Source organism: Podarcis muralis, chromosome 15 (assembly GCF_964188315.1).
Source record: "Podarcis muralis chromosome 15, rPodMur119.hap1.1, whole genome shotgun sequence".
Taxonomy (NCBI): Eukaryota; Metazoa; Chordata; class Lepidosauria; order Squamata; family Lacertidae; genus Podarcis; species Podarcis muralis.
Genome location: NC_135669.1, coordinates 2,212,179 through 2,225,060, shown reverse-complemented (window position 1 = coordinate 2,225,060; position 12,882 = coordinate 2,212,179). Strand labels below are relative to the sequence as shown.

Sequence of the window (12,882 nt, the reverse complement as noted above, 5' to 3'; positions counted from 1 at the left end):
TGGACGACTCTGGGGTTGCGGCGCTCATCTCGCTTTACTGGCCGAGGGAGCCGGCATACAGCTTCTGGGTCATGTGGCCAGCATTCTGGCGAACCAGAGCAGTGCACGGAAACTCCCTTTACCTTCCCGCCGGAGCGGTACCTATTTATCTACTTGCACTTTGACGTGCTTTCGAACTGCTAGGCTGGCAGAAGCAGGGACCGAGTAACGGGAGCTCACCCCGTCGCGGGGATTTGAACCGCTGACCTTCTGATCAGCAAGTCCTAGGCTCTGTGGCTTAACCCACTGCCACCCACATCCCTAGGGGCAAATAAAATACCCATAATAGTCTAACCTAGGATTTTGACATCATGTTCACAATTGAGTGTTTACAGTATTAAAAAATGGATTTTCAGGGTGCTCTAAATATTTTCCCAAACCTACAATGCTTAACTATGCATTAACCCTCTCATCAGCTGCTTCACTTTTACTCAACCAGGACTGTTTCTTTCCAGCCAAATCAGTGTGAAGACATTACTATGCCATGTAGCCAGATGTGATTGTGCAATGAAGTTATAAAAGACAATTTAAAGCAAAGCAATGAATTATCTCCTCTTTCCGAAGAGATGAAAGTGGTTGCCCAATCCCACAAAAAAACTGATAAGAGTTTGCTTCCTCCATGTTGGGGCTCAGTATCAATTTTACCTGGCAATTTTGGATTAAGATAAATACACCCAACATGGTACTACTAGAAAAACAGCCTCTCCATGCAGAGTTCTTCCCAATGTTATGATCACTTTCAGCTTGCCTCATCACAGGCTGCTACCGCTGCTGGTGACAGGCAGGAAACCTCATAACATTGGGCACTGGAGTGTTTTGCATCACTCCAACAAGAAGGCAGAGAACTTGACATGAAGATTTCATCAGCAGACTGCTGTGTTCATAATATATAATTCTGCCCTTGTTATTAATAATAATTAAATTTGTATACCACCCTATACCTGCAGGTTTGTATACCACCCTATACCTGCAGTTTTCAGGTTCACAGGATAAAATCAGAATACAAAACCACAAAATACATAATCAAAATAAAAACAAAACACCTCAACAACCCCCAATAACACCTGTCTCCTGTAGAATGTTGACTAGACCATGAAACCACACCCTTTCCCATCATATTCAGGCTACTAGAAAACCTGGAATGCTAAAGAAGCTTATTATATAGAAGTTAATTGGATAAATGCCAAGTCAATTTATACTTCGGGTGACAGGATATTATGGAGACATTTGTTGTATATTACAGAGCAACCCAGCAAACTTCATTATATTTAAGCTGGCAGTTTTAGCCAATTATTGTTTCCCATAAGGCTTCAGTGAAATGTAGAAGACACGAGATGCACAGAACTGCACCTACAACCATTAATACTTCTACTCATTAGATGTCCACTACTATATCTACAATAAAATGCCCTTTGTTGCTATTTCAGCAATACCAACTAGAAAGTTTCAATACTCAAAACTCCGTTATGAAAATACCTCACTACTTAGTAGTGATTTGAGAGCTCTGGCGTAAGTCTCTATTCGGTCATCCTTCAATTCATTCCAAGCAGGTGGAGTTATCTGGATACCAAGTGAGCCAGAGATCTTCTGCATCATGCTGACCAGTTCATGTGCTTGCTCTATTGTCCGCTTCGGATAAAACAGTGCCCAGTAATGAACTGGAATCTAAGAAGAGAACTGAAGTCAGCATACGTAGTGCAGCCTCTTCCAACTCAAAAGGATTGATACAGACTACTCACAAAACCTCTTATGATCTTATCACTACTAGTTTCAACTATTCACTTCTATCACTAAACAGACCCCAAACAATGGTAGGCAGGAATCTTCTTCTCCATCTCATGCCAAGGAAGTCCACCCATATTTCCTGCTCTATAAGTAGAAAGACAGGTGGAAAAATTGGTAGATTTCTACTTGGAGAGAGGGTGGCTCACCCCATTTTGCCACCCAAGGCAAAATGGCAATTGCTGCCTCCTGCCCCCCTCCTACATCCCCACCATTTCCACTGTCATACCATGCCCCTCTCCACACACTTCCACCACTGGAAAACACTGGCTCTCCCCAAACTCGGTGGGAGTCAGGCATTCCACAAAGCTTTGCTGCTTGGCTTCTCCAGCAGGGGTCAGGAAAGCCAAGCAATAATGCCATGTGCCACAACGTGGTGATAGGGGATTCCCTACTGAGGGGAACAGAAGCAGTGATCTGTGGGCCTGACAAGATGTCTCGGGAAGTGTGCTGTCTCCCCGGGGCTAAGATCCAAGATGTAACTGAACAACTGCAAGGAATCATAAAACCCACTGACAAATACCCCTTCCTCTTGGTTCACGTGGGAACCAATGACACTGCAAGCAATAGCCTCCAGAAGATCAAAAGAGATTACGAGGCTCTGGGCAGGAAATTGAAGCAATTAAATGCACAAATTGTCATCTCATCTGTCCTCCCAGTTGAACGACGTGGCCCAGGGAGAGAGGGAAAAATAGTGGAAGTGAACAACTGGCTTCGCAAATGGTGCAAACAGGAACGGTTTGGATTCTTAGATCACGGAATGCAGTTTCTTGAAGATGGACTTCTGGCAAGCGATGGGCTGCACCTCACAACGGTTGGGAGGAATGTTTTTGCAAAAAATCTCAGAAACCTCATCAGGAGGGCTTTAAACTGACTAATGTGGGGGAGGGAGACAGTGCTCCTGAAGGTAGGAGTCTATCAATTGATGAAGATGATCATCCAAATGTCATAGACCGAATGGAGCAAAGAGCATGCAGACCTAGTGGTGGGAGGAGAAAATCCTTAAATAAGAGACACGGGGGAATGATTAATGGACTTCAATGTCTGTACACTAATGCACAAAGCATGGGAAATAAACAAGATGAGCTTGAGCTCCTGGTACAGCAAACTAAATATGACATAATAGGAATCACTGAAACCTGGTGGGATAAATCCCACGATTGGAATGTAATAATGGAGGGATACAATCTATTTCAAAGAAACAGACCAGACAAGAAAGGAGGAGGAGTGGCGTTATATGTCAGGGATGTGTATACCTGTGAAGAGATCCAAGATTTAGAACCTCAAAGCCAAAGTGAGAGCATTTGGGTCAAAATTAAAGGAGAGAAGAATAACAGTGACCTCATTGTGGGAGTTTACTATAGATCCCCAAGCCAAACGGAGGACATAGATGATGCCTTCCTGGAACAGATGGCCAAGCATGCAAAAGGAAGGGAGATAGTAGTAATGGGGGACTTCAATTACCCGGATATTTGTTGGATGTCAAACTCAGCCAAGAGCATAAGGTCAAACAGATTCCTCACTGCCCTTGCAGACAACTTCATTGTCCAGAAAGTGGGAGAAGCAACAAGAGGAACAGCCATTTTAGATCTGGTCCTAACCAATGTTGATGACCTGGTTAGTGGGGTAGAAGTGGAAGGATCATTAGGCGCGAGTGATCATGCTCTTCTGAAGTTTACTATACAGCGGAAAGGAGCAGCCAAGCATACTAGGACTCAATTTCTCGACTTTAAGAAAGCCGACTTCATAAAGCTTAGGGAAGTGCTGGGTGAGATCCCATGGACAGTAATACTAAAAGGAAAGGGAGTTCAAGATGGCTGGGAGTTTGTTAAGAGGGAGATAGTAAAAGCACAACTTCAGGCAATACCAATGAGACGGAAACATGGAAGGTGCCTAAAGAAGCCAGGGTGGCTATCTAAAGAACTTTTAACTGAGTTAAGATTAAAAAAGGATGTGTACAAAAAATGGAAAAGGGGGGAAACCACCAAAGAGGAATTCAAACAAATAGCCAGCACGTGTAGACACAAAGTCAGAAAAGCTAAAGCACAAAATGAACTCAGGCTTGCTAGAGAAGTTAAAAGCAACAAAAAAGGCTTTTATGGGTATGTTCGTAGCAAAAGGAAGAACAAAGAAACCGTGGGGTCACTCAGAGGAGAAGATGGTGAAATGCAAACAGGGGACACAGAAAGGGCTGAACTCCTCAATGCCTTCTTTGCCTCAGTCTTCTCCGATAAAGAAAACAATGCCCGACCTGAAGAATTTGGAGCAAATGATTCAGCAGAGGAAACACAGCCCAGAATAACTAAGGAGATAGTACAAGAATACTTGGCTAGTCTAGATGTATTCAAGTCTCCAGGGCCAGATGAACTGCATCCAAGAGTATTAAAAGAACTGGCAGATGTGATCTCAGAACCACTGGCAGTCATCTTTGAGAATTCCTGGAGAACAGGCGAAGTCCCGGCAGACTGGAGGAGGGCAAATGTTGTCCCTATTTTCAAAAAGGGGAAAAGAGAGGACCCAAATAATTACCGCCCAGTCAGTCTGACATCAATACCAGGGAAGATTCTGGAGCAGATCATTAAGCAAACAGTCTGTGAGCACCTAGAAAGGAATGCTGTGATCACCAATAGTCAGCATGGATTTCTGAAAAATAAGTCATGTCAGACTAACCTGATCTCGTTTTTTGACAGAATTACAAGACTGGTAGATGAAGGGAACGCAGTGGATGTAGTCTACCTTGATTTCAGCAAGGCATTTGACAAGGTGCCCCATGATATTCTTGTAAAGAAGCTGGTAAAATGCGGTCTTGACTATGCTACCACTCAGTGGATTTGTAACTGGCTGACTGACCGAACCCAAAGGGTGCTCATCAATGGTTCCTCTTCATCCTGGAGAAGAGTGACTAGTGGGGTGCCACAGGGTTCTGTCCTGGGCCCGGTCTTATTCAACATCTTTATCAACGATTTGGATGATGGACTCAAGGGCATCCTGATCAAATTTGCAGATGACACCAAACTGGGAGGGGTGGCTAACACCCCAGAGGACAGGATCACACTTCAAAACGACCTTGACAGATTAGAGAACTGGGCCAAAACAAACAAGATGAATTTTAACAGGGAGAAATGTAAAGTATTGCACTTGGGCAAAAAAAATGAGAGGCACAAATACAAGATGGGTGACACCTGGCTTGAGAGCAGTACATGTGAAAAGGATCTAGGAGTCTTGGTTGACCACAAACTTGACATGAGCCAACAGTGTGACGCGGCAGCTAAAAAAGCCAATGCAATTCTGGGCCTCATCAATAGGAGTATAGCATCTAGATCAAGGGAAGTAATAGTGCCACTGTATTCTGCTCTGGTCAGACCTCACCTGGAGTACTGTGTCTAGTTCTGGGCACCACAGTTCAAGAAGGACACTGACAAACTGGAACGTGTCCAGAGGAGGGCAACCAAAATGGTCAAAGGCCTGGAAACGATGCCTTATGAGGAACGGCTAAGGGAGCTGGGCATGTTTAGCCTGGAGAAGAGGAGGTTAAGGGGTGATATGATAGCCATGTTCAAATATATAAAAGGATGTCACATAGAGGAGGGAGAAAGGCTGTTTTCTGCTGCTCCAGAGAAGCGGACACGGAGCAATGGATCCAAACTACGAGAAAGAAGATTCCACCTAAACATTAGGAAGAACTTCCTGACAGTAAGAGCTGTTCGACAGTGGAATTTGCTGCCAAGGAGTGTGGTGGAGTCTCCTTCTTTGGAGGTCTTTAAGCAGAGGCTTGACAACCATATGTCAGGAGTGCTCTGATGGTGTTTCCTGCTTGGCAGGGGGTTGGACTCGATGGCCCTTGTGGTCTCTTCCAACTCTATGATTCTATGATTCTATGAACGTCTCCCTCTCACCATTGAGGGGGACATTCTTCCAGTGGCAGAAGCAATGGGAATGACTGCTGGGAGGAATGCGGAGAAGAAAAAATGCCATGGTGCATCTGCAACCGCATAACCAGATGCCTTCATCGGCCCCAGATGCAACAAAACACGTCTATCCCATATCGGTTTCTACAGCCACAGTAGGCGCTGTAACCTTCCAACAGTTTGACTCCATCACCAAAAACGCACTCCTCCATTATCTCCTGAGACAGAAGGATGCGAACCATTTCAGATCTGTCATGTAAAAATAAAGATAGCTGTGTTAACTGTCTCACTAGGGCAGTCATACCTCATGCTACGTTTGCTTCATGTTACATTCTTTCATGTTACGTCCCGCGGCGACCTGGAAGTACTGGAAAGGGTTACTTCCGGGTTTCACTGCTCACACAGAAGCACTAAATCGCGCTTCGGGCATGCACACAAGCGCCAAATTGCGCCGAGCACCTGCACAGATATGGCGCTTCAGGTTGCGCTCTTTTCATGTTGCGAACGGGCCTCGGGAACGGATCCCGTTCACAACCAGAGGTACCACTGTATGTGGATTCACAGCTCCTTGGGGTGAACATGAGCTAGTCTCTCCTCTGAATGTCAGTTGAAGAGGGCATTTTCAGGCAACTGGTAATCCTTCTAGTTCAGTGGTTTTCAACCAGTGTGCCATGACACCCTTGGGCACCTTGAATGATGCTCAGGGGTCCCTCTTTCCTTCCCTCCCTCCTCTGATGCCCTCTCACGTCTCTGTATTCCAAAGGCTTGTGCAGCTGTTTGTTGCAGTGGCCCTGGCTACAAGCTCCCCAGGCTAATGGTGCCTCTGGGGCTGGCCAGGGGTACTGGTTGCCAGGAGCTGAGGTGGCCTTGATGTAAAGAAGCAAGTGGATGAGGGAGCCCAGCCAGCTAGTCCACCAACCCTTGCTGTTGGGAACGGACGGACAGGTGGGAGGCTGCGCAGGCAGGCACCGTGCTAGCCTTTCTTGTGCTTGCTGCGTGCAATGCCTTCCTGGGAGCTGAGTATCCAGCACTGACAGGAAGCCTTTCGGCCATGCAAGCCCAGAGGTACCTGCTGCTGCCACTGCTTCCTACCAAAGTGAGTACTTCCAAGGCCTCACATTCACCTTTGGCAGTCTCCATTAGGCCACTAATGCTGGGGCATCTTCTTCCCAGGCCCCTGTGGGGCAGTATGAGGTGGCACCTCTATTGGGGGTGGGGGGAGGGGCCTCACAGACCAGGGGCAGCTGCAGCAGCTGCCCAGAGGACTCCCAAGGAGAGGGGGGGAGGGAAGAGGAGGCTGAGAGAACACTACACAAGGGAGGGTGTTCAAAAAGGGGTGAGGGGCTGCCAGCTCTGCAGGCAAGGTGTGGGCTTCTGAGGCTCAGAGCACGTTTCTCCTTAGGGGAGCTGCAGAAAGAATGTAGTTGGTCAAGGGAGCTGTGGACTGAAAAAGGTTGAAAACCTCTGTTCTAGTTCATTAACCCAAAATCATCTCTGGTCCAGAGGAAGGTGTTCTTTCAAATATTCTAGAAGGCAATCTGGGAAACAGAGAAGAATGTGGGATCTACTATATCAGTGTGGAATTTTGTCAGTGTCTGAGATCAAACTTACTGCAGAGATGCAGGCCTCTCTGACTACTTCTTTGGACCAGTTTAGGTCTTCTGATGTATTGAAGGAGGTATTCTTCAGGTTGATTCTTTCCATGGGGAGAATACGTCCTTTTGTCTAGTACAGAAGATTCCATAAGAGGGAAGCAGGACCAGGGAAACAAATAGGTTGAAGGATAGCATATTTCTGCTTAGGTTAGTCACACAAAAGCTTGAATCTCTTCAACAATGAACAACAACCCCAAAATATTAGATTCCCCATACACTTAAACAGCTAAGTTTAAGTGTGTACGCACACACTGAAGAAGTGTGCATGCACACGAAAGCTCATACCAACAACAAACTTAGTTGGTCTCTAAGGTGCTACTGGAAGGAATTTTTTAATTTTGCTTCAGCTAATGGTCAGCCATTTGTCCAGGTAGAAAATGATGCCCAGGGTAGCTTCTCCCCTAAATTGTGTCATGGTGGTGATGCAACTGCAGAGACAGATCACTAGCCAGAGATTTTTATGAGCTGCCTACGATGCATTCCACCAGGATTGGTGGCCTGTGAGCAAAATGGCTACTGAAACTAGGGGCCTTCTAATTACCACCACTCTTGGCGGCTTCCAGAAGCATAGGGTTAACTCCATAGTGAACAACGCAGCATTTATAAACTTTTTTGCAGAATATTTTATGCTGTAACTATTATTTGAACTCTAATTATCATTAAAATATTTGTGTGTTAACTGGCTTGTTCTTCTTTATCATAGAATAGAAAGGGACCCTGAGGATCCTCTAATCCAACCTCCTACAATGCAGGAATAGGCAGCTGTCCCTTACGGGGATCGAACCTGCAACCTTGGTGTTATCAGCACCAAGCTCTAACCAACCAAGCTATCCAGCTGATAATTAAGAACTATGCTACAACTTAAATGTTTTCTTTTTATTGTGTTTTAAAGATTGCAACCAACAGAGTTTTGCAACCTGAAGAATTTATCTGTAACTAGGATAACTTTCTCTAGAAGTATGAATACACCATCTGCAGCAATATGCATAAAGAGAAAATGTTTCATGGGCAAGTAACATGAGGGACAGACTGAAGATCATGGTCAGACCATTATCTGGTTAAGCCTGACTGATAGTGGCAAATCCCCTGTTTAAGAGGTGTGGACCCATTTGGATGGCCTGCCCTCAAAGATTTAAGGAACTTGATGTGTCCCTGAATGCTCCAGGGGATTTCCCAGTGGAGAAAACTGGTGATCCTGTTGAAGCCTTGGTCTCCCTATGCAATGGCAAGATGAAGCAGGTGATTGACACAATTGCTCCCATCTGACCATGTGCTCCCTTGACCCCTACTGGGTCCAGAGGTTGCTTAACACTTCGCTGGGTGAGGTAGTGGTTCCTACTGCACTGAGAGGCTTTCTGGGGTAGGTCATGGTGGGGCAGCTGCAGGCATTCTTGGAGAACAGAGATTATTTGAAACCAATCTGAGTTCAAGCCTGGCCATGGAACTGAGTCAGCCGTGGTTGCTCTGATGGACGACCTTTGAGGAGCGGGACAGGGGGAGTGCAACTTTACTCCTGCTTTTGAACTCTTGTCAGCTTTTGATACCATCAGCCATGATACCATCAGCCATCCTGGACTGGCTCTGGGGAATGAAGATTCGGGGCACTGTTTTACAGTGGTTCCAATCCTACCTTCAAAAGTGAGTCCAGGGAGTAGCATTGGGAGAATGGCTACATTATGGGTGCTGCGGGGGACTTGCTTATGCCCAGTGCTATTTAATATCTACATGAAGCCATTGGGAGTGATCATTAGGCGTTTGGAGGTGAGGTGCCACCAGTATGCTGATGATATTCAGCTCCATTTCTCCATAACATGTGAATCAGGAGAGGCAGTGCAATTCCCCGAGCCACTGCATGGATGCAGTGGTGAAATGGATGAGGAAAAGCAAGCCAAGCTTGAATCCTGGCAAGATGGAAGCACCGTGGGGTGAGTAGCTCCTATGTCTGAGTAACTGGTCAGCTGCCTACCCTGGATGAGACAGCACTTCCCCTGAAGGAGCAGATTCACAGTTTGGGGGTGAAGTTTGGGGATCCAGCTCTGTCACTGGAAGCTCAGATAGCCTTTTACCAACTGGTTTGACAGCTATGGCCATTCCTGGACTGGGAAAGCTCTGCCAAGGAAGTTCCTGTGTTGGTTACTGCAAGACTGGATTGCTGCAATGCGCTGTATGTGGGGCTTCCCTTGGGCTTGATCTGGAAGCTGCAGTTGGTGCAGAATGCTGCAGCACAAATGCTGACAGGAGGGAGGCCTTGTCAGCATCTAACGCCTGTGTTCAGAGATCGGCACTGGTTGCCCATCTGCTGCAGGACCAAGTTCAAGGTGCTACTATTAGTATATGAAGCCCTTAACAGCTTAGGACCAGTTTACCTACAAGATCCCCTTACCCCACACGTGCCCACTCAATTGCTTTGATTGGGAAAACAGGCACTACTACAAGTACCATGTAATATCCACTGCGCCTATGTCAGAAGTCGGTCATTTAGTGTGGCAGCACCTCCACTTTGGAACTCCCTGCCTATTGAGATCAAGCAGGGGCCTTCACTGTATTCTTCTCAGCATTTGCTAAAAACATTTGAATTTAGACAAGCCTACCCAGATGCTTAGAAAGTTCAGGTAATTTTAATCCATTGGTATTTTAACTACTATATGTTTTTAAAATATGGCTGTAAATTTGTCTTGATCTTATTTGTTTTATCATTTTGTAAACTATATTTTTAGGTTGCTGTTTTTTACACTCAAGCAGTGTATAAATTTTATGAAATAAATAGTAAATAAATGTCAAACTTATTGTTTATTGGAACCTGTAGAAAAAATGTTCTACGCTTTTCTAAACCATATCAAGGCTGAAGTTACTGATAACCTGAAAAGGGTATCCAATTGTTAAATATATTTAACACATAATTATATTTCTTCTAAAAGCAGATCAGTTGCTATGGAGGTCATGTTTAAATCAGAATTCAGAATGATGTCATCAGACAAGACTAACGTAAAGACAGAGGCTCCTCCTTGATTCAAATACCTTATGCACATCATTGTCCAAATGAAGTCCCCATCTTGACAATTCATTGTGGGCAGTCTCATTCTTCTCAATTCTGCTCAGAAGCTGTCTCAAACTTAGGTAGTGCTGCTTAGGGCTCAGGTTGATCTGCTGGCTAAGGTCCTAATAAGAGGGACCAAAGTGGTAGGTGGGGAGGGGAAAAATGAAATTTGTATCTGCATGTGCTTCACCATGTATTTTAAAGAGATTTAGGCAAATCAACTGCTTGGAAGAAAGATGGTGGTTCTTCGCCTTCTGAGCTTTTGCGTTACTTTTTTTCCATCAGTACAAGACGTACCTCATGTAAGTAATTTTGAACCATTTAATGAAGCTATATTCAGATTAGAAGTCACAACCCACCTGCACTGAAAGTTCTGATTCAACAAGAAGGTTCAAATAATGCTGGGGGGGGGGGGGAATACCTTGTAGGACAAGTAAATCATACACAGTCTTTTTTCGCATGCCCTTAACTACAAAATAATTTTATTCATGAAGATGAAGATTTATAGCAGATGAGTGCCAGGAACAGAACATAGGACAGACTGGGACACTATCCTGTAGCAGGAGGACGAAGAAGCTTGTGAAGGAATGGCAAGAGAAGCTATTACACTATCCAGCAAACCAGCAACTTTTATCAGTTAAAAGAAAAAGTGGGCAACCTGTTTTCTGTTGAGAGTTGTATTCTCGTGGGCAATAATCTGTTGGCAGACAAGCTGGTAGTGGGCAGAGCTGGAGCCAATGAGGGGCCAAGCCACAGGAAAAAACTGCTGTGGGTTAACTAAATCAGGAACACAAACTGCCTTGCTTCAATTTTCACCAAAATTTTATTAGATTAGAATTCCCAATCCTATGCAGGTCTATAAAGATGTAAGCTCTGTCAAGTCTGGTGGGGTTACTCTCAAGTAAGTGTACAGAGAATTATTATTTTTTAGTACAAAAACTAATATTGCTCTGTTCTAGAGAGCAGATGAATGTAATTCCTTTCTTACTTTAGTGTGCGCCACATACGTAGAGCAAGCCTATTAAACTTGTTCTCAGACAGATTGCAGGGGAAAATTCTCTTCCTCCCCAAACCATAAGGTAAGGTAAAGGTAAAGGTACCCCTGCTACAAGAAAGAAGATTCCACCTAAACATTAGAAAGAACTTCCTGAAAGTAAGAGCTGTTCGACAGTGGAATTTGCTGCCAAGGAGTGTGGTGGAGTCTCCTTCTTCGGAGGTCTTTACGCAGAGGCTTGACAACCATATGTCAGGAGTGCTCTGATGGTGTTTCCTGCTTGGCAGGGGGTTGGACTCAATGGCCCTTGTGGTCTATTCCAACTCTATGATTCTATGATCTTGCTAGAGTCCAATCTCTATCCATCATCAAATGAAAAAAGTAGGCACACAGAACTCTGGCTTCTGCTAATGCAGAATAGAAGAGCTCTGAACACTATGCTTTGGGACACTGAACAAAATATCAGATTATGCCCTAAAACTTGGTTTCTGGGTAAGCTTTTTGAAGTAAGAAATTGGAGACTTGCAAAAAAATTCAATTCTATTCAATTGCAGCAACTAATCTCAAACCACCTTCATGACTCTGAAGTCTTTCTTCATTTTCTCAGGAATTCCAGTCAGGAAGGTGACCTCTGGCAGCAGGAGGATTTCACCCTTTTGCAGCTGCAGGATAATTAGAGACAATGAATATTAGTACAGCATGCAGGGCCAAAACCCAGTCAGATTGTAAAGTTGTGAAGAGAAGGCTGCTGGTTACAGGATAGGTTTAACATACTGTGTTGCTTTCTGTTGAAATTGATTTCTTTTTAAAAATGTATAATCAGTTTTACCTCTTTTTAATTCTATGATTAAACTGGTGTAACTGCCCTGGGCTTTATGGTGAATGGCAGATTAGGTATCTTATACATACAGAGCTAAATCACTATTTCCCTATTTTAATTCTCAAAGAATTTGATAGCTCCCAAAGCAACAGTTAAATTTAATGGCTCAAGGGAGAATTTGATTTAGGTTACAAATGACAAGCATTATCACAAATGGTATAGTAACAACCAGGTACAGTGGTGCCCCACAAGACGAATGCCTCGCAAGACTGAAAACCCGCTAGACGAAAGGGTTTTCCGTTTCGGAGGCGCTTCGCAAGACGAATTTCCCTATGGGCTTGCTTCGCAAGACGAAAATGTCTTGCGAGTCTCGCCATTTCCCCCCCGCTTCCCCCCCCCTTTTTCAAAGCCGCTAAGCCGTTAATAGCCTTTTAACAGCTTAGCCGCTAAGCCTTTAATAGCCGCTAAATCGCTAATAGCGCTAATCCGCTTAGCCGCTAATGGGGTTGCTTCGCAAGATGAAAAAACCGCTAGACGAAGAGAATCGCGGAACGGATTCTTTTCGTCTTGCGAGGCACCACTGTAATATGTTAGTAAGGGTTGGGTTTACTTCCCTTTGACAACCTGAGCGGAGTCTAGACACCTCT

At 44.7% G+C, this 12,882-nt stretch overlaps 1 protein-coding gene across 10 annotated transcripts in view; it reads right to left on the bottom strand.

The window, feature by feature from the left end:
• The window catches only part of PIWIL2 (piwi like RNA-mediated gene silencing 2), a 94,225-nt gene that overhangs the window by 16,575 nt on the left and 64,768 nt on the right, over positions 1–12,882 (bottom strand). For 9 of the 10 annotated variants that reach the window (XM_077919319.1, XM_028708685.2, XM_028708686.2 and 6 more), the window contains 4 exons: positions 11,988–12,077; positions 10,403–10,543; positions 7,341–7,454; positions 1,516–1,704 (listed from right to left, as the gene is read on the bottom strand). In XM_077919319.1, coding sequence (XP_077775445.1) covers positions 1,516–1,704; positions 7,341–7,454; positions 10,403–10,543; positions 11,988–12,077 — 534 coding nt within the window. The remainder of the gene's footprint in view (positions 1–1,515; positions 1,705–7,340; positions 7,455–10,402; positions 10,544–11,987; positions 12,078–12,882) is intronic. The other variant, XM_028708689.2, reaches the window with a different exon arrangement.